At 39.0% G+C, this 22,352-nt stretch overlaps 2 protein-coding genes across 2 annotated transcripts in view; one reads left to right on the forward strand and one right to left on the reverse strand.

Annotated features, from left to right (window-relative positions):
* Positions 1-20,892, forward strand: part of TRAPPC3L (trafficking protein particle complex subunit 3L) — a 39,326-nt gene extending 18,434 nt beyond the window's left edge. The window contains exons 4-5 of the mRNA XM_004580303.4: positions 17,577-17,762; positions 20,773-20,892. Of these exons, the coding sequence (XP_004580360.1) occupies positions 17,577-17,762; positions 20,773-20,892 (306 nt within the window). The remainder of the gene's footprint in view (positions 1-17,576; positions 17,763-20,772) is intronic.
* CALHM5 (calcium homeostasis modulator family member 5) lies at positions 10,214-15,863 on the reverse strand. The gene is made up of 2 exons (XM_004580302.3): positions 15,119-15,863; positions 10,214-11,051 (listed from the first exon to the last, which is right to left on the reverse strand). Exons 1-2 carry the CDS (start codon positions 15,656-15,658, stop codon positions 10,662-10,664), a joined length of 930 nt encoding a protein of 309 aa, XP_004580359.1. The 5' UTR covers positions 15,659-15,863; the 3' UTR covers positions 10,214-10,661.
* Positions 20,893-22,352: the final 1,460 nt, after the last annotated feature.

The following is a 22,352-nucleotide window of genomic DNA, read 5'->3' on the forward strand; positions in this document are numbered from 1 at the left end:
TACTACAAAATGCTCCATTCTCACTACCTTGCTGTGATTACTGCTCTCTTTAATTCCTCAACAAAAATACGAGGTAATCAGATGTTTAAGCCCAAATAGGAAAATTTCTGTGCTACAACTGTTTTTCAAAGGCTAACTTACAAACCAGTGGAAAGAGCCTATTGCATTTCTTTTCTTTTTGTCATTTTTCTAGCACATGATATTAAAATCAGTGGGAGTCCTGGGTAAAAGGAATTAAATTCCATGGAAGTCACAGACATAACATTGCAGAGTAGGCTGGCATCACAGTTAGCTGAATGTCAGGCCACTTTCCTACTTAGCAATATTTTTAAGTAGGAAAAAAGGGTATGGAAAATAACTAAAGGAAAGACTTCTATATGGTCATGTAATTCCTAATATTTTTAAGTGCTGAATATTAAAAAGCAAAAGCAACTCAAAATGTTTTGAGAATTTTAACCATTTGCATAGAAATACAAGTGGATTATTAGAACCAGAAATTTATAATTACTTAAGCTTAATTCTTCCCCCATTGAGTAGAAAAGAAATACTTTATTTAAACATCCATACACTTGATATGTTACATTTTGTGGATTTGAGACTGATGAAAGAGAAAGAATAGGAAATTTCCTACTGTGGAAATGTATGTATGAGTAGGTACAAGTTCTATGGATTTTGTAAATTGCTTAGATCAGACCTGCAAGACCACCTTGACCGCACTGAAGACAAGGCACCTACAGGGCAATCACCCTGAAACTAATCATTACAGTGTGTAGCATTATTTTCCCTTTGTCACAGAGAGTTCCATATCTCTTAAAGCTTAATTCTCAGTAAATTGTGCAAGTCATCAAACCAAGTTATCCTGTATCTGTATGAATCGTCCTCCTCTGTTCATGATCAAGTCTTCCAGGAAGCCTGGTTTCACCTCGGCATTTTGTTTCCTTGGCTCGCTTACCGAGGATACTCTAGGGCAAAGTTTTAAGGTTTTCAGACTTATCAGCATTCTGAAAATCTCCACTACCCTGATTTTACATTGAGGGATTCTTGGTTTTATTTCTATAGCTTAGCTTATTTGGATGAAATTCATGAGCAACTGAATTTAAAGTTGTAGAAAGGCAAACATTTACCTCTGCCCTCTTAGCTGTTTTTGTTGTTTTGGCTGTGCCAGAGAATTAAATTACTATAAGAGAGATAAACAGGAAAAAACATGAAAATTGATGGAACACAGGCTTTATGTGGCACGTGAGCCTTCCTAAGGAAATGGAAACTCAAAGAGCTATATAGTTTCATGCTGAATTGGACAAAATATATAGTCATGGGAAAGCAACTAAATTATGCCAGGGTAGTAGAAGATGCAAGTTATTGTAATAGCATCTATGCATTAATCCCTCAGCCTCTGCTTCCTGTCTTGGTAGTAACACTGTTGCTTTGTTTCCAGTGATGCAGTGCAGCTTTCACATGAAATCACTTCATTTTTTAAGAAACAGCATGAAGGTCAGAGTGATCTTGTACCTGCTATTTTCAGGTGCCTTTAACTCAAAATAGACACTGCATCAAAGTGACATGTTTTGCTGTGGTATGTTTTAATTTAATTTATTATTATTATTATTATTATTATTATTATTATTATTATTATTATTATGTTTTTATGTTATTTGAAAGGTAGAGACAGGGAGACAGAGAGGGAATTTCCATCAGAGGCTTCACTTCCTAAATGCCTTCAACAGCCAGGGCTGGGCTAGAAAAAAACCAGGAATCCAGAACTCAGTTCAGGTCTCCCACCAGGGTGACAGGGACCCAAGTACCTGAGTTTTAACTCACTGCCTCCCAGAGCGCGCATCAACAAGAAGCTGAATTGGAAGCAGGACTCATAGGAAGCATTCCATTGTGGGACACAGACTTCCTAACTGGTGTCTTAGCCTCTCAGCCAAATGCTCTTTGCTTCAAAATAAACCTAAGTGTGTGGGCTCAAAGTGACATTACTTTAGGGAGTATTTCATTGGTGGAACCATTTGTGATGAAATTCCATGTCAGGAGATTGAAGACCAGGGAGTCAGTACTGCAGGAAACACATCAAAACAACCAAAAAAATTCCGGGCTGTCCCTGTTTGATGTGATTTTATGTCTTGTCAGAAGTAAGACTTAGTGCAGACTTGCCCCGATCTCTCACTGACACCCAGGCGGTGATGATCAATTCTACTGGTTCTGCAGAGTCACTAATAACTTTTCATAAATAAATAAATAATTAAATAAGTTTTAAAAACCCTGATGCTCAAGACGTATTTTTGATCAATTAAATCATTACCTCCGAGAACAATGTGCAGGCACCAGGGCTTTTTGACTGCTCCCTGAGTGATTATCATGGGTGTTCCGTGATGGTGTGATAGCAGAGAAGTGAGGTGGCAGGTCAGGACTGCTGATTCTCCTGCCTCTCATCCAGATTCTGCCTGAGTCACTTCTTCTCATTTCTCCTGTTTTAAATGTTTCTAATAGACTTAACTTCACTTGAAAAAAGAGAGAAAGCGAGGAAGGAAAGAAGGAAGGAAAAAAGAGAGAAAGAAGAAAGGAAAAGAAAGAAAGGAAGAAAGGAAGAAAGAAAGAAAGAAAAGAAAAGAACAGGAAAGAAAGAAAGAAAGAAAGAAAGAAAGAAAGAAAGAAAGAAAGAAAGAAAGAAAGAAAGAGAGACAGTAGAGAAGTATGATAAAGGGTGGAGCGTTTTTTAAAGCAACGTCTGTCCGAACAGTAGTTGGGATGACTTGCTTGTCTCTAGGGAAAGCAGTAGGGAGAGAAGCTGGAGTATTCTGCTGGAGGTGGAAATTGCCTGAGCATCAGCTAGTTGGGCTTGAAAGGGTGTTTACTTCACTTTGTGCGTAGGTTCGGTGAGACCCAGGCACAGTTAGCAGACCACTAGGAAGCAAGCTTTCATAAATTCCAGATTACTATACCTCATGTTTCCTCCCAGGACACAAATACCAACAAAACCCCTGGGAGGAATAATCATGTTCTGTTAGAACCATCAGCAATCATTATTATTACAGAAACACTTCTCTTCATGTTGAAATATGGGAATAGACTGTTGTTATAATGCAACTAGTCATATTTTATGGATTATGTACTCTGACAAAGGATCATAGATTTTGAAACGCTGTTTTTAACTGAATATCTGACTTTTTGCTTCACTAATTTTATACTGTTCATTGAGCTAATCCAGTGAATGTAATTAGATGAATTAATTATTTCTCCATTTTAATCCCAGCTTTCATTAAAATTTAAAATGTGTAGAGATTTTTCTCTGGCATTACTATGATTATACATTCAAGAAATCTGAAACTTTAAAAATATAGCTTCGATCCGGCATGTTGACTCAATCAGCTAATCCACCTCCTTCAAGCTCTGGAATCCCATATAGATGATGGTTCATGTCTCAATCCAGCTTCCTGCTTGTTGCCTAGGAAAGTAGCAGAGGATGACCTAAATCTTTGGGACCCTGCACCCATGTGGGAGACCTGGAAGATGCTCCTGGCTCCTGGCTTCAATTTAGCTCATCTCTGGCCATTGTGGCACATGGGGAGTGAACGAAAGGATAGAAGATCTTTCTCTCTGCTCTCCCTTGCGAATCTGCCTTTCCAATAAAAATAAAGAAATATTTTTAAAAAATATATAGCTTGTTAGACATGAAGAAATATGGACTCTAAAACTATAATAATAGAAATTAGGAGTCTGTTCTAGATCTTTTATGAACTTTGGATTATTAGAAATTCCTTTCTTATCAATTGTCATTTTCATCTAAGGAAATGAAAATAAGACAGGAAGTTGATGTTATTGATACACGAAGTGCATCCTTTAAACATAACTATTTCAAGCATCCAGCAATGCATGGTGAAAAAAACAGGATTGAAAAGAATCCAAGGCCTATACCAAGGCCAGGAAACTTGCATACAGGTATCCATTCTCAGGTGCACATTAAGTAGCCAGTTAAATGCACTTTCTTTGCTCATGGAGTAAGATTTAAGCTGACAGGGCTTGGCAGCATGGCCTAGTGGCTAAGGTCCTCGCCTTGATCCCATATGGCTGCTGGTTCTAATCCCGGCAGCTCCACTTCCTCTCTCTGTCTCTCCTCCTCTCAGTGTATCTGACTTTGTAATAAAAATGGAATAAATCTTTAAAAAAAAAAAGACTTAAGCTGACAGAGTAGAAAGAACTTTGAGGTCACTAATTAGGAAGCATGCTTTCAAAAACATTTATTATTTTTTTTTATTTTGTTTTGCAGAGACAGAGAAACAGAGAGAGAGCGTGAGAAATCTTTTATCAGATGGTTCATCCCCAAATGCTCACAACAGTGGGGGCTGGGCCAAGCTGAATCCAGAACCCCATAGCCCACACCAGATCTCCCTGATCCAGCTCCCTATATGTTTGGGAATACACTGGAAGATCGTCCTAGTCCTTGGGACCCTGCACCCATGTGAGAGACCCAAATGAAGCTCCTGGACACTGGTTTAGTTCTGGTGCAGCCCCAACTGATGTGGCCATTTAGAGGGTGAATCTCAAATGGAAGATATTTATAAAATAAGTGGAATCAGGACTCAATCTCAGGCATGTAGATTTGGGACACAGGCATCCCAAACAGTGTGTGAACATTATGAGAAATGTGTTCCCCAGAAAGCATGCTTTTAAGAACATGAGGGAGAAACTTGAGTTTTGGGGTTAAGAGTCAGACAAATTTGGATCCAACCTTAGGTTCCGTAGCAGTGACTTTCCTATTTTTTATCAAATTGAAACATTAGTACTTCCTTCCCAGTATGCCTATGAAATTTAGGTGAAACCATAATCAGCAGTGCATGATAAGCTTAATTTTAATTAAATTGATGCAATTCCAATGGCAACATAGCAGTGGTTTAGTTTACAAACTAAAACAATATATTTTCTTGAAAATCGTATGGAGTATAAAGGAGCACAGAGGAAAACCACATTTTCTATTTTCTTCAATTAAAGGAAAACGACTCTTCATAATGAAAAGATACATCTTATAATAGAAAACTTTTCCTAAAGATCTAAATGAAAACATGTATAGGATGATTTGGACACTGTAAAAAAAGGAATCCTATGAGAATATACACTGAAACATCATATTAGTAACAGATAAAAAGTAGGGACTAGGACAGTGCTACAACAACTCAAGCCATCATCTGCAGTGCCAACATCCCATATTGGTTCTGGTTTGAGTGTTGGCTGCTCCAGGTCCAATCCAGCTCCCTGCTTGTATGTCTGAGTAAGCAGTGAAAGACATGCCAAGTACTTGGGTTCCTGAATCCATATGGGAAATCAGGAATACGATCCTGACTCCTGGCTTTAGCCTGGTTCAACCCTGGCTGTTGTGACCAATGGAGGAGTAAATCAGTGCATGGAAGATTCTCTCTTTCTCTCCCTCTCTTTTTCTTGTTCTCTGTCTCTCTCTCCCTCTCTTTCTCTTCCTCTCTCCATAATTCCGACTTTCAAATTAATCATTTTTTAAATATCTAAAACATAAAAAGAGGACCTCAAATATAAAGTTGCGACCCCTGTTCAGCAACACGTAGTTACAAAAGAAAATTAAATGGTCTGTGACATATACTCAAGTAGAGAAAAATGTGAAGCAGTTTGAATACGTTAGAATTGAGGGAATTGTTCTCCTGTGGACCCTCTTGTGAATGAGATTAGAGTTAGTACCAATCAGGAAGTGATGGATGAAATGTTAGCCAGAAAACCAAAGTGTGCCCATCATTAATTTTGCTGCATAACTATTATGAAAATTCCTAAGTATAAACAAATATGAAAGAGCAACCTCATAATTTATTCACACCATCTAGCTTCCAAATGGTTAATAATTTGCCAATCTTGTTTCAGCTTCCAAAACCCTTCTATCTTTTGCTAAAGTCATTTAAAGAAGGTTTTAGAATCTAGCAATTTCTGGATAGATAATTAGATATGCATCTGTAAATGATAAAAAATTTCTTTAAAAACATTAATTAACATGCCATTATAAGATATATCAAAATTACTAAATCTCTAAAATCAGCTAATACTCATTTATATTTCCCTATACATCTCAAGGACATGATGTTACAGTTCATTGTTTAAATATAACTATCTACCTGTCATCTATCTATCCATCTGTCTAGTCCTCATGTTGGCTCTAGTTAAATCTGTTGCTTTTATTCTCTCTTTCTCTGTCTCTCTTTATATCTCTCTCTTTTAATATGAGCTGCAAAGTGACAGAAAGGAACAGACAGAGCACTCATCAGGCTGTTCACTGCCCCTCATATCCATAACAGCTCAGGCTGGACCAGTCCGAAGCCAGAACCTAGGAACTAAATTCAGGTCTCCCATGTGGGTAGCAGTGGCCCAATACTTGAGCCATCACTTATACCTCCCTGGAGCTGCGTTAGCAGAGAGCAATGTTTGTGAGCAGAACCAGAATTTAGACCCAAATATTGCAGATGTGGAAAGCAGGGGTCATCACTGGAATCTTAGCTGCTAGACCCACCTCCCTCATTTTTATTTTAATACCATTGGTCTGTGTAAGATTGAGTCTGCTTTAAAATAGAAAGTCCTACAATCTAGATTTACTGGTAGTTTCCTTATTTTTAGTTATCTTATTTAATGTTACTTAATTGCCTGTAAACTGGTAGCTTCAGGTTTAATATTTTAGAAGACAAGCTTTTATAGGTAATACTGTGTGATTAGCTTTACCTTGCATGACATGACACACTGCCTGGTTGCCATTATTAGGGACACTAATATAGATAGGTGACAGCAACTTGCACAGGCCTGACCTTACCTTGCTTTTACATGATAAATGTCTTAGGGATTGCAAAGTGATTATTTTAAAATGTTCTACAAACAATAGGAGATGCAGTAGAGAAGGATGAAATAACTGTGATTAAAACAATAGCTTTTCATATAATTAGAAATCACTAAAAATATGTAATGGAAAAGGAAATCAATTACAATAGCAACAAAGAATACCTAAAATAAACATGACCAAAAAACGCACATGAGGTAAACTTTAAAACACTATTTTCCTAATGGGAAAAAAGGCTCCTTTGAAAAGGTAGAAAAGTACCCTGTGTTATTGAATACGTTGATACAACAAAACACATGTGTTTGGTTCAGTGGATTTGAGGCAGATAGCCCAGGAATCTGAAATTCCCCAGCCTGCCTTCATCGCAATGGCCTGCTCTGGACTTTACAGCAGTTGTTCTCAAACTGTGGTCCCTCAGCCCACAGCATCAGTATCACCAGAGAATCTGCAAGAAATAGAGGTTCTCTTGCCCCATCCCAGGCCCACTAACACAGACACTCTGGAAGTATGGTTCAGACATCTACATTTTAACATTCCCCCTAATACATACTTTGAGAACCAAAGCTCCACTGCTTCTCAAGTTTAGTCACATAGGAATCAGCTAAGGACTCATTAAACTGCAATCTTGAGTTGACAAGTATGGGATGGGGCCACATTTCTAACAAACTCTCTTATGATGTTGATAGTCTAAAGACGACACACAGAACAAGACTGGCAGACAAATTTCCAGCTTACTCAAGACAAACCTATCCTACAACCCCCAGGACTAACTTGATCTGTGCAGTCTAACATGATCTTTGCAGGCTGTAGTCACAGTTGTGACCTCAGCCAGATCTGTCCAGTTCTATCAGGGACTTGAAAAAAGACAATGTCACAGATTTTTAGCAAAGCGAACTGTCATAGGATAACAAGTTGCTAAATAAGAGGCAAGTAAATGACTATTATGGGATGCAAGAGTTGGGGGAAGGAGCGAACCTAGCTAGATTTAGTCCTCATTCTTTTCTCCACATGAGAAAGAATTTAAGGATAAACAGAGAAGCAAAATTTATTAAAGACAGAGGGAAAGTGCACACTCAGAAGAGAGTTCAGACAACCTGAGGAAGAACCGCTGAACTTCACAAGTTTTGGCGCTGCACTTTCATGCTCTCAGATGTAATAGAAAGAGATGTCTGGGTTTGATTGAATAGTCAAAGGGAGGTGGAGTTGGGGGGCGGGGTTTGAATGCTGCTCATTTTCATACCCATTTTGGACATCTCAGAAGTGCCCTGGCATCAGAAGCGTGAGGGAATGGGTTTCAGTGTTGCGTGTAGGGCTGCAGCACACAACAGCAAATGTTGGAAACGCCGTGCATCAGGTACATGACAGGAGTGGGTGTGCCATCCATGGTAATTGTATTATCATGAGATTATAATTACCTCAAAGTCATCATGAGAGCACAGCCTGCAGCTATATTGGTTATTCCTAGCCAGCACTGGCTCTTAAATGGCAAAACATTGACAACTGCGTAGTCAGCAAGGAAGGGGACAGAGTTTAGGTAAACTCCAAAAGCGGGTGCTGTGCTGGCCATCCTCAGTTCTTCTTTACTAGCCCCCAGGCTCCCTGATTCAGCTACCTCATTAGAATGTTCGGCAGTTAAGCAAAGCCTGTAGGTAAGCAATTTAAGCATTTAAGCAATTTAAGCAATTTAAGCATTGCAAGTTGAATCAGGCACTGATTGTGTAGATTTTGTCCCACACGGAACCATTTCTCCCACATCATTCAGGTGGCTTACAATTCTGTTCACTTGAAGCACTAACTGAAGTGCAGACCCCAAAAAGGCTAAGGGCTCAGTCCCACAAAACTGCTCTGACTTGAGAAGCAAGAGCGAGTAGTAAGTTCTCAGGTTACTCGCAATTTCTGTCTGACTGGACAACAAACCCATGATTCTTTTGGATCCCCTCCTCCTCACAGCTATGCTCTTGTCCTGGATCTGCAGTGTTCTTCACTCAGTTTGTCATCATGTCTCACGGAATTAAGAAGCCAGCATCTAGTTTTCTCAAGCCAGGAGTCGCAGACTGCCAATGATATAAACTATGAGTCATGGTGCAAACACAACCCTCTTCCCAAAATACAATTTCACTCAGTGATTTAAGGAGAATTTACATATATGCACATAGACCATTATGAGCACATTATACAGTACAAATCAGTTTTCCACTGACTAATAAACATGACACCACAAAAGAATCTCATGCTAGTAATAATTTGGACAATGTCCCAGACCTGCAGTTAGGGTCCATTTACCTTTCTATGGGCTGAATGTTTGAAATTCTAACTTTCAAGGGATAGTATTGAGGGAAAGAACTTACTCAAGAGGGCAGAGCCTCCAGGAATGGCATTGGTGTGCTGAGAAGAGATGTCCAAGGAAAGTGATTTGCCCTCATCACCGTGTGAGGACACAGTGGGAAATCAACAATCTGCAAAAGGGCCCTGGAAAAATGCCCTCGCTAAAACCACCCTGATCTCAGCCTCCCCAGCCTCCAGGACTGTGAGAAACAGACTTCTACTAAATAAAAACTACCCAGTATATGGTGTTAGCCTAAAGAACTAAAATAAAATAAATATCTATTTATGCCAACAGAAGAGTGGGCATGATGCCTTAGGGCACACAAAAAAAACTTTTACAATCTCTTAAAATTAGAGGAAACAGTTGAAACTTTGGGATGAAGAAAGTGTGTCAGTGGTCCATGCAGTGGTTAAGCTGCTGCCTGTGGGCCCAGCATTCCATATGGACATGGATTCAAACCTGACTACCCCAATTCTGATCCAGTTCCTTGCTAGTGACCTGGCAAAACAGCAGAATATGGCCTAAGTGCTTAGGCCTCTGCACCCACTTGGATGACCAGAAATAAGCTCCTAGCTTCTGGCTTGTACCTGGCCCAGTCTTGGCAATTGTGGCCATTTGGAGAGTAAATTAGTGTATGGAAGCTTTCTCTCTCTTTATCTCTGTCTCTCCTTTCTCTTCCTCTTCCTCTCTCTCTCTCTCTCTACAGCTCTGCCTTTCAAATAAATAAAATGCATCCTTTTTTTAAAAAAAAAGGTATTTCAATATGGAGTAATTTTTTTATCAACACATCATATAAAGTTAGGTATGTCTATATTTATCTATGTGTGTAACATCTTTAAATATCTGTAGACATATACATTATTTATTTATTTATTTATTTATTTATTTAACTATTGTTACTGTAGAAAGTGATGCATGAAGACAGAAGTGGCCTGAAACCACCAAATTCATGATCGAGGCCTGCTTCCAGGAACACAGTTTCAGGATAGAGCATGAACACATGGGAAAAGCTCAGAATCTGAGGCATGATACACTTTCATCTGTTTGAGTACTCAGATCTTCAGATTTTGGGGGAGTGAATTCCAGACATTACAAATGTACATATTCGTGAAAGACAATGAGATTCATAGGACAAGAACTTCTGCTATTTGTGACAGGAGTCTCTGGCTCACTCACAAGCCATTGCTTCTGTCCTCACACATCATGATGAATATTTACAGAGAGCAACAGAACCTCTTGCATGTCTTGTAGAGACATTTAGACCTACTGTGCCCACCCGCCCCCAGTGAAGAACACCTTTTTGACACCTCTTGGCATCAGTTTGAACACATCCTACCTGGCACTTGAGAGTATCAAAACGATTTGTCCATGTATTATTTTCTTGTAAAGAAACTCTGAAGGTGGGGAAACCCGAGAGAAAAGGCTGTTTTTGACACAGTAGGAGGAGGATTAGGTGCACGTAGCACTTAACACCGTGAGTCGGAGATGAAGGATGAGCTACAGATTTTGGGCGCTACCCACAAGAATCATGGTTGTCTCATCATCCCCCGGGGTGGGCTCCAATCCATCTTCCACCACTTTGTGGAGAGTGCTGTAGTGTTGCTGACTTTGGTGGAATGAATGCAGCTGTGAGGCTGCCTCCCAGGCAGCAAAAGAAGGCATGGGGAAGATCTCAGGCCGCTTGTTTTCGAAAAAGCACTTCAGGTTCCTCTCACTCAATTTGGTGGCATATTCCAGAAACGTATTTTCCAACTGTTCCTTCTCCTTTTGTGCATACGTCTTCCAAAAACTCAGCTGAAGGTGGCTCACTTTAGATCGGCAGCGAGCATAACAAGTGGTGAGCAGTGAGAAGAAAGACGCTGAACAAATCAGGCACCATCCTAGAATCTTAAAGAAATATAAAGGGCGTATAAACACAAAGTCACTCCTAGGAAGCTGATTCCCAAATATCATTTGGGAAGTGAATAGCTAAATTCATGTCACAATCACTGTCACACCTCATTTGAAGTCGTTCATCTTAATTTAAAAAGCATTTTTCAAACTATTCTAGTATTTTTCAGAATAGTTTACTTGAGGTCTTTTCTCCTACCCAATATTTCTGATGTCCAAAGAAATAACCAGAAGACAGGGCAGTGGAAAAGAGATTGGAAAAGAGAGAGAGAAAAAAAAGGAGAATACATTACTCCAAAACTAGGTAAAGCAGGCTCTCAAATAATATTGTACATCAAAGGAAAGAATCTGTGTGGGTATAAACATGATCATTTAAGTAAATGACCGATTTTTTAGCCAATGTTCTTTGGCAGTGATAAAGACATAAACAAGGAATTTCGAGAAGTTTGTGGAAATGATAGCATGAAAAGAAAATGTTCAGTGCAAAATTTTGTGCCAAAATTATCTTCTCTTTCAAGTTTTCATAAATATTTTTGAGCTACCCTTGCACATGGCCAGTAGCTGACCTTCCTTGAAACCCTTTGCCCAGAGCAGCAAACCCTGCCTGCCAGCACCATCATTACTCACTGCCCATTGTGGCAGAGAATACAACAACATACTGAAGATACAGGAATTCAAAGCTCGTTAGAAAACTGGAAACTAATAGAATTGTTTCAAATTATGAGGATTGTTTGTTCAGAATTTTGGTTATTAGAAAAACAATCTCCTCTCTGAGTTTAAATGACTCAGCTATTTTTTTCTGAATTTCAAAAGCAATTATCTAAATAGGTCAAGTTACCTTAAGAGATTTTTCATTGTTCTGATTCTGTATTTTTTTTAAACTGGAATTGTTTTTATATTTGGACAACTAATAGATCTCTCTGAAAATGTATTCTAGCATTTACTTTAAGTGACCCTTAGTATTCCTCAGCAGATGGGCCTATTTAAAAACAGAAACAATATTCTCCAAAATGAAACAGCTGCCAAATAAAGTGTAGGTCCATTGTTCTCAATGTGACTCAGATGTGGGGGTCCTGGGAAAGATTTGCAGGTTGGCACTTATTGGGTGAAATCCCAGCATTTCGTTACCGTGACAGTTCCCTGTGCCTCAGTTTTGAAAGAGGGATTGCACATCTCAGGAATCGTTTTGAGAATCCATTGAAATGAGGCAGAACATACATGTGCATTCTGTAAGCATTAACTATTTTCTTTTTTTTTTAAAAAGATTTATTATTATTGGAAAGCCGGATATACAGAGAGAAGGAGAGACAGAAAGGAAGATCTTCCATCCGATGTTTCACTCCCCAAGTGAGCCGCAACGGGCCGGTGTGCGCCGATCCGATGCCGGGAACCTGGAACCTCTTCCAGTCTCCCACGCGGGTGCAGGTCCCAAAGCTTTGGGCTGTCCTCAACTGCTTTCCCAGGCCACAAGCAGGGGGCTGGATGGGAAGTGGAGGTGCCGGGACTAGAACCGGCGCCCATATGGGATCCCGGGGCGTTCAAGGCGAGGACTTAAGCCGCTAGGCCACGCCGCCGGGCCCAAGCATTAACTATTTTCACATGAACATTTATATAATGTTTTGTTGACTGAACTCATTTTTTGTACTTAAATTTGTTGTGAGTGGTACCTAAGACTTGTTTTACTCTTTATCTTCTACCATATGAATGCACAGCTAGGCCTCCTACAGACCATTTCAGCTGAGTATCTGAACCAAGTCTAGCTGAATTTTGAACTGGTTGGTCAACTTCAGATCCTCCATTCCCTCAAGCATGATCTTTGCTTGTCTTTCTTCACCCTCCTCTCAGTTTACACCACCCACAGTCAAACTCGAGCATGGGGGATCCTCCCACTCTAGCCGTCAATAGTGTTCATTATGTGGAAGTCTACTCTCCCAAACATTGGTGGTTTGTTCATCAACTTGAAATACCTGCTAAATACCAGAAGTTATATGCCCATTTCTGTCCATTATATCCATGAATTTTCCAACAACTCTCCAAAGTAGGTGTTATTACATGAAGAGAAATCCGGTGCTCAGAGAGGTGAACATGATTAGCTCTACGTGACATATTTGATGAGTAGTAGCATCAGGATTCATACCCAAGGCCGGCTCCAAGGTTGAACTCCTTCCACTACTACTTTCTACCTTCCTTAAGAATAGTCATTCAGCTGGATTTCTTGTTCCTTTGCCTCACCCAGGGAAGAATGTACATTTTCCCATTCCAACCCACATGCTCAACTGATGGTTGGACTCTGCTGCTCCTGATTGTGAATCTCTGTGGTCAGCACCTGCTGTTGCAACAGCTAACCTTGTCCACATTCCTTAGGCATGCTCCCATAGCAATCAGCCCCAGGTCCTTTTCATTCTGCTGGAAAGTCACCTGGTCAGTGTGCTCAATCTAAACTATGCAGGATGTGCATGATTCCTTATGCCTTTGTTTACAAAAGGAAAACTCATACTCATGCAGTTGAGTGTTGGAACTGACACTGATTAAATGGAGCTTAGTGCCTGAGGCCATAGTGTAAATCAGAAATTCTATCATATTGTAATCAATGCCTGCCTCCTAAAAAAAAAGAAGAAAAGAAAGAAAGACAAAACAGTAGGTATTTGGGAGCCTAATGCATTTTCTCCAAGATTTTATGTGAGCTCACTTTTTGTGATTATGGAAAGTGTGACTCTATTTCCAACCATCTTTAGAAGGTATGGTTTGAGAAACAGACCATATCACAATGCATTGTTATAAAAGCAAATCCTATTGAAAGAGCATTCACTATGCATTCATTATGAAACAAATAGCATTCCTAACAAATTGTGGATCACAGATTCCTACCAGTCACAAATAGGAAGCCAGTCTTCTCCTGAGGATGGGGCAGCTTCTCTATCTGGAGTGTGTTCATTTACTAGGAAGGACAATATACTACTTCCCTATCTACAATCATAAGGAAAATAGAATAACGGCCCAAATCCTGAGCTTCTTAAATATTATAAAGACTTTTTTAGGTGAAAACTTTTCTTTTTTTTTACCTTTAATATATTTTTATTTTGAATTTTGAATTATGTGGTACAATTTTGTATAGACTGGGATTCTGCCCCGCAAACTCCTACCTCCCATCAGATTTTCCCCATTTTGTTGCAATAGTATAGTCCTTCATAAGGAATCATAATTCTATCAGTCTCTTATTTAAGTGTACTCCGACATTGTTGGTACAGACAATGTCAGACAGTCCAGCTTCCCATTGTCTACACATGTCCAACAGTTTCATTGGGATTCCATCTTTCGTCTGGATGCAGGGATGCATGTTCCATTATACCCCCACATCTGTATATGATAGACCCCAGTACTCCATCACTGTACATTACCAAGACCTTTTTAGCAGTACAGTAAAAAAAAAAAAAAAACACACACACACAATCTGCCTGAATCACTATTGACCAAATTCTATTTAAATACTTCTGGTCCCACTTTATATGGGAAATCCTTCCCAATTTTTATGTTTCTACACAAGAATATAGGTTTGAGGAAATCATCCAAGGGAATCACTACACTAATCTAATTAACTGCCACTTTGAAAAGTATTAGACCATTGGATTCAGCTATATTTTAACAGATCAAAGTATATGGTGCTTCTCTGAGAAATCCACCTGAAAATAAATACATAATAGAAAATAGTCATTGTAAATTACAGCTCTGCTATGAGTACTTAATGTACAAGTTAGTATTATGCATTATTTACAAAATCAATCAAGAGAGCTTGCATGAAAATGCTTGAGTTCTTCCATACGCATAACTCAGAGAGACTATCTTTTTGAAAATACAAAAGGCATAATCCAATGAGCAAGTTTGCTGTGCAATCCAGTTTCTTAAAAGCTTTTCCCAAGATTGTCTTAATAATTCATCATACTTCAATTTCTATTTAGGTTTAAAATATTCTCTCTGTTCTCCTGTCAGATGCAACCCTAGCTGAAAGGATAATAAAATCATTGAAGTTCATACTTGGGGGAAAAGAAAGGCTTGTCCTTTCTTACCTGAGACTGGGCTTGAAGGGACAATTTCAGTTCTTCGGTGTCCATAGGTTGCATGCTTGTCTTGCCACAAGATACTCTGTAAAGTTCTTCCCAGCACTCTTTTGGTTTGCCGTTGCAAATCATTTCCAGGAGTCTCGAACTTTTCGTCCCACTCATCGCACATTCATAAAAAGTTCCATTGAGCAAAGCCACAGAGAGCCACATCACAGGAGCCACCAATGAGCTGAGAGTAATCTCACCAAGGACATAGAAGAAACGGCAACTGTCACCCCTTGGAAAGATTTTCCTGGGATTCACACAGCAGCCAGTGAAGAGTTTCCATGATTTGTTGTTCAGAAAGAATCCCAGGATCAGTAGCACCCAGGCTGGAGCAAAGAGGAAAACCAGCCCGTAGGCGGTATTCTCAGCACTGCAGGGGCACTTAAAAGCCACAAGTGAAAAGAGACGTTCGCTTCCCACAGTCAGCAGGGCCATAAAGCTATAGCCAATAACAGTTTTCTGATTAAGGAAAAATTTTAAAATGCTCTGAAAAGCATCCATGTTGGTATACAGAGAGAGGGAGAATGCTTTGCCGTTGTTATTTACACAGCCACTGTGGCAATGGCCGAGGGTGGAGCTCTTTCTTCATTAGAAACAACAGTCCTCCTTCTCAGATTGAATTCAGCCAGATAAAGAAACAATGTCATTCCCTAGGAATGAGTATTTCTCAATAGTGTTCAGATAATGCCTCCTACTGGTGGATACAAGACCATGAGAATGAGAGGCAAATTAAAGTGCATAGACTGAATATTATTTCCATGTGGCTTGGTTTGAAAATCAGGAAAAAGAAAAACCCTCACTCATACACTCATACAAATGCTACTCTAGGAATTTTCCAGCAGGAGGAAGCAACATTGGCAGAAGGGGGTTTTAGCCAGTTGACTGGAGCCTCCCTTGAATCTCTAAACCAGGAGTTTTCCATGGTAGCTTTTTTTCCTCTTGCTATATAACTTAAGATCTAGGAAATAGATACTCATTTCTTCAACTGGCTAGGGTCAGTCACTCGAACCATCGTTTAGGATTTATGACATTTGAAACAGAGCAGTTTAAGGAGGAAATGGGTTTGGGGGGAAAATGGGAGGAGACAAATTATCATTTCTTTCCCAGGCTTTCATAGTAACCTCCTGACAAAATCTCTGACTTCAGTCCCCGAACCACCACCCCGCTCCCCAGGCCTGAGTCCACCTTCCAGGCTGACTCCAATGAGATCCCTCTCATTCCAAAGCTGATTCTGTGTAAGTCTTCCACACCGTTGGGGCTTACCGCTACCCATGACGTGATGAGTTTAGACTTCTCCTGAACCTCATAGTACGATTCGTGCCATGACATGATGCTACTTCCTAGACATTTTGTCCCACCTCAAGCCCTCACCTTGTCTACCTCGCAAATGTTTATATTCATGTACTCTGGGTCTAAACGTGATGTCAAACACAGAATGAATGTTCATCGATTTTTTTTTCCAAGAGGCTATTGGCCTCCTGATTTGAACCGGCAAACTATGCTAGACAGCAAATATGAATGAATTAGTTAATGAACATTTTAGTTCTTAAAATTGTACATAACCTAAGAAAATTGTTTCTGTTTCTCTGTAGCTCTTAATTTTAAAAATTATGTTAATTAAGGCATTTAAAAGATGACAACATACCAAGCTGACAAATTTCATTGGTAAACTTCAAAGTCCAACCTCACGTGTTTTGTGAAAAAAGAAAAATTTTTAAAATGCCTTAGACTAGGAGCAAGGAGCCAAGTTATAGTATGACTTGGTTGTGTTTTACTTGCTTGAACACCAGTTTATTCATTAATGAAACCTGGGATGTAAAACAAAGTCTGCTACTTTTTTCTGATTCCACCTGATAAAATGCTTTAAACTCTGTAAAGCATTTTTTTGTTGTTTTGAGAAGTTACTTTGTCACTCATTTTTGTGCCTCACACCACCTCCTTTTGCTCCATCTCAAAGACTTTCTCCCCATTTACCAAAACACATGCCTGGGTCTAATCTGTGTAGCATTCTCTTCTCTGATCACTATCTTTCTATTGTGGATATGAGTCCCTACATTCCTTCTAATTCCACATCAATGTGACAAGTGTCATGCCAATATGTTCGTAATTAATAGTATTTAAATATCTCACTATCCAAAATGATACCCACCTTTTTAAAGGCCTTTAAAAATACCTTAAAGCATCTTTCATAAAGTAATATTTCTATTGAAAACTAGTCCTTTAGGATGTTTTATAAAGCTATAAAAAATATAGTCAGCAAACTGCAAATCTAAGTGTGAACCAGATTTTCTGACTACAGATTTTAGGCGCTTAACCATTGTGCTACAATGCCTGTAACACAGTATTTGGTTGCCCTATTAATATATGTACATACATGTTCTAGGTTGAGTTTCAATATAAAATTTCTTGTCATTATTAGGTTGCTTTCAAGATGTACTTGGGCATTACACCAACTGTGACCTGTAACAATTCAAGCAGAAATGAATTTTCCCTGATTCTGGAGAAGAATCCTCTGGCGGAGTTTGTGGAAGAGCTCCCTGCTGGACGATCTTCTCTGTGCTACTGCAATTTACTCTGTGGGATTATCAGAGGTGCCCTGGAAATGGTAAAGAACATGCTTCATTTGTTTAGTGTATCATTCATCTAATGTTGTGTATCAAATTGTATATCCAAATGTGGTAGGTTAAAATTAACAGTTTCAGAGGATCAGAAATCTGGGAGCACCTTAGCAGGGTGGTTGTGATTCAGTCTCCCACGGCTGCTTCATACATATTCAAATTGTTGGCCATGACAATAGCCTATGAAGATTTCACTGAGGCTGAAGAATTTAACTTCCAAGATCACTCAGGAACAAAGCCTCTGTTCCTGACTGGTGGTTGGCTCAGGGCTGAATGGGGTTCCTTGCCACATAGACCTCTTTGTAGACCCAATCATAACACAGCAGCTTGTGCTAGCAATCCTGGTGCAATGTGGGAGGGCCCTTGCCTGAGGGAGTGAATAACAGGAAGTGAGGATCACTGTCGGTTAGCTTCCACACTTGAATTATTCATTGATTTAACTAGACAATTAGCATCTGGTAAGTGTCAGGTGCTGAGCATGACACAGTGCTGTCAGATTCCTTTGTCTAATGGAAAAGTCAAATGTGTAAATAAATATAATGAAAGGCTTTGAGAGGATCTGGGATGGAAACATTTCCTACAGAAACTCTGAATTGACATTTGAAGGAAAAATAGGAGTTAGCTGAAGGTCTTGGGTAAGAGAAAGAGGAGAAAAGTGCATTCTAGCTAGAAAGATCAGCATGTCGTAAGGCACAAAAGCAATATTTCATTCAATGAAACGAGAATTTGAATTGAAGAATTTGACTGAAGGGCAGATAAAAAGGGGGATTGTCCTGAGAAAGGAGGATTAAATTCTCTACAGGAGCATGATTTAAAAAAAAAAAGAAAAGCCCCATTTGAACAATTGTTTGAAGGTAGACAGATAAGAAGATGAGGTTGTAATTTGACTAAAAGGAAAAAGATTGAGACAAAGATTCAAGCATAACTTTTAGATTTCTAAACAACTTGTGGGAGTGCTGTATTATTAAACAAGAAAGAAAAAGGAGAAGTACAAGAAGATTGGAAGATATAGAGTGAAAGAATTTTGATTCTGTTGTGTTTGGAATGTCTAATACATGCAAAAATAAGGCTATCCAGTAAGTATTTGTTATTATATGTCTGAACCCAGAGATATGTGGACTGAATAGACACTCAACCTAGCCAAAAAAAAAAAAAAAAAAAAGCCCTGGGAAAGTTTGCAGATCAAGAAGAAAAGAGAACCACAGAATCCTATGAAACAACAAAATATCATGAGTAGGTTAAACCAGGAACACAAGGGCAGTGAAAGTGAGTAAAAGGAAATAACTATAACTAGGAAAGAATGAAGTGACAGAAACAAGGTAGAACAGTGTGTTAAGAGAAATGGTTGGCCACATCAAGAACAGTACAGAGCTTATAACAACAACAACAACAATGATTATTATTTAGAGACCAAAACATCAGGGAAGGCTTTGATAGAAGCTATTCAAGAAAAGTGGAGAGAGAAGACAATCTTGGGTAGACTAACGAGTCAGTCACAGTTTAGGAAAAGCAAATGGTAAACAAAGTCTGTTTTTCCAGAAGCTTAGCTTTTAAGATAGTTACTGCCAGATAGCAACCAAGCTCTAAGCATTTACTAACTTACCCAAATAATGGTTTGTACACATAGTTTTTAATAGTTTGTGATAATTCTGAGTTATTTGAGTACCAGGTAACATAAACTATAAAGCAATAAAAATAATGTGTTCATGTAGATCCTCTACTCCACCATTTATTTAGTCTTATCCTGTGGTCAGCTGGCCATAGGTCAAGGAAGGAGAAAGCAAGAATTCTAGGAGCTAATGGACAAAGAGAGAAGCCATAAGACTAAGTCAAAGATAGGATAAAGAGATTTCTAATGTTCTTGGATAACAGTTGATTGTATATAATGACTGACAGGCTTCAGACTTCATGTACACCCAAATACCCAGGTAACTTCAACATAGTAACGTAGCATCAATATTATTCTAGTTGATTTTCTGGTAAGGTTTGATGAAGACATAGACAAATCTCATGGAAGGAAAAGTTGAAGATGAATTTAGCATCTGTATTTCCAAGTGAAATCTACATGTATAGAGTGATAGTCATCAGATGTGTTTTGCACCTGTATGTGCCAGATAATTTGGCACACTGAGATCTGTGGCTTCAGAAATCCAGTCTGGTTTGTCAGAAATCCTTACTGAAAAAAGGATGGGTTTGAGGGTGAAATAAAAGATTTAAGCTTATTAATTATTTGTCTACTAAATTCAGTTATTTTTCACATACTTGTTTTTACTAGGCACTCTTATTTATATTATTAATCCTAGTTATCTTAAATGATTCAGAATACATCCCCTGTTGAAGGTAAGGCAGCAAAATCATGCTGCTGCTATGTGGACACATTTTAATGAATAGAGAATAAGCCCCAAGGGCTTATTTTGGTGTCTGGGAAATGGGGAAATGCATTTCTAAGGTGAAGGAGACCTGGGTTTTAAATATTCATGTCCATAACGTCAATCTTTAATTTTGTATTTATAATTTATTTAGTTGATGCATCCTCAGAACTCTCAAAGCCATAAGTGATTCCTAAATGCTTTTAGGACAAGTGATTATATTATTGAGCCAAAGACATAATAGTGATTTATGTCCATTTCAAGAGGAATCTGTTCTTGGATATTGTGTTAGACCAAGCACACCAAGTCCAGGCTAATTTTCGGGTGGGGAATTCATGTTCTTAAGTGGTTCAGTTCTGCACTGTGAGTAAACCTTGGTACAAGCTCCCACGTCTGGGTATCCCAGCCACTGGGGTTGCACCTTGCCTGGATCACCCTTCTCTGCAGATTCGTGCCACAGCACTAAGGCATGGCCAGACCATCTGTGGAGAACATGGAGGCAAGGGTTCTCCATCCACAGTAAATACAGTTGTAAAAAGAGACTGAAAAAATTTTGAGAGTTCTCTTAAAAAAATAGAAGAAGAAACTGAGTAACACAGGTCTCTTTTTAATATTTTTTCTTTCCTAGGTTCACTTGGCTGCTGATGTCACATTCTTGCAAGACAAACTGAAAGGCGACAGTGTGACAGAAATAGGAATAACATTTCTAAAAAAGTTGGATGAGAAAAAATATAGACGGAAAAAATGAAAGCAGCATGTAAAATGCCACAGGGTGACTAGCTCAGAAGTGAACATTAGCTAAATATGTTTAACCATAAAACTTTTTAATTGCTTGATAGCATGTGCCTTGAAAAGCTTATAAATCAACCAGAAGTTTCAAAGGCAAAGCATGAATATTTAAATGTGTGTGTTTTCATTTTGCTTGTAAATTATACCTATTCAATCACATATCTGCAAGATGTCATATACAAAATACTCCTTGCAACATAGCAAACATGAATTCTATGTATTAAATAATTCATCCGAAGAATCTATTCATTCCTTTTGCTTATGGTAAGAGAAACAAGACAACAATTATGCTAACCGTTGGTGTATTTATTTCTTTAAGCTGGATAAAGAATTAAATGATACAGTGAAGGTCTCTGCAGAGTTTTTAGATACTACATATTGCATTCTTTACAGAAGCACTCCCACATGTAATAATTTCCATATTTTTTAAAAATTGTGGATGTTAGTTCTCTCATAACTTAGCTTAGCTTATAGCATCAGTCACCTGATGCTAAACCTGATTTGTAATCACCAGTCAAGCTATTTATTTGAAGCTAACTATAAACCATTTAAAATGCAATTTGATTTTAATTAATTTAATTTTAGCTATATAAACAAATTCCTTTTCTCACAAAATATTGCTGATGGTCAGACGAGGATAACTGTAAAAACAGAGGTAAGCAATGTACTTTTTGTAAAATCATTATTTTATTTTTAATGATATTTACATAGTTGATTAGTGTGAATAGGGTCAAGGGCTACAGGAAGGTGGATGAGATCACTGTTTCCACATGCTCTTTTTTTCCTTCCTGTATCTGGGGGAAGGGAGAAGACAAGGAGATAAGCCACACCCAGCCTCCCAAATGCCTCTGCAACCTGGGATAGAGGACAGCCACCCAACCCCACCCCAGGGTCCCCGATTTGGGGCATGCTCTGAGGGTCCTGCCCAAGAGGTTTTGATAGTTCAACAGTTCTGAATTGGTGCCGATCTCACCACTCCAAGCATGATGAAATCTCTCCAGAATCCATTAGTTGACATAGTCCACCTTAGTGTCTTCATTTGCCCAGATTTTTCACTGCCAACACATGGCTGGAGTACTTGATTGATTTGTTCTGTCCTCTATCTTCTATTGTGGTACCAGGTGTCCTTTACAGATTCCAATGGACCGTCATTTCCTCCAAGTGCACCTGGCTGCGCTGTCCACTGCTCCATCTAAGCCATCAAGGAGGCCCAGCTCTGACACATGCACTGCACTGTCAGACTATGGAACCTGTAATTTTCTCCATGGTTGGGGTTCTGAGTCCAGCAACTCAGTTGGGGGCATCTCCATAAAAACTTCATCTGAGGTGATCCCAGACTTTATTCTTGTGTGTGCTTGCCAATACAGGGTCTGGCACAGTCCATTGCCCCAATCAGATTATGCATATGCTGGTGGTTGC

Source organism: Ochotona princeps, chromosome 1 (assembly GCF_030435755.1).
Source record: "Ochotona princeps isolate mOchPri1 chromosome 1, mOchPri1.hap1, whole genome shotgun sequence".
Taxonomy (NCBI): domain Eukaryota; kingdom Metazoa; phylum Chordata; class Mammalia; order Lagomorpha; family Ochotonidae; genus Ochotona; species Ochotona princeps.

What these genes read in the sequence shown, in the direction of transcription:
- CALHM5 (XM_004580302.3), bottom strand. Translation starts at nt 15,658, where the DNA reads ATGGATGCTTTTCAGAGCATTTTAAAATTTTTCCTTAATCAGAAAACT. An exon ending in CCCTTCAAGCCCAGTCTCAG is followed by an intron (nt 11,052 to 15,118) that starts GTAAGAAAGGAC and finishes TATTTCTTTAAG; the next exon opens with ATTCTAGGATGGTGCCTGAT.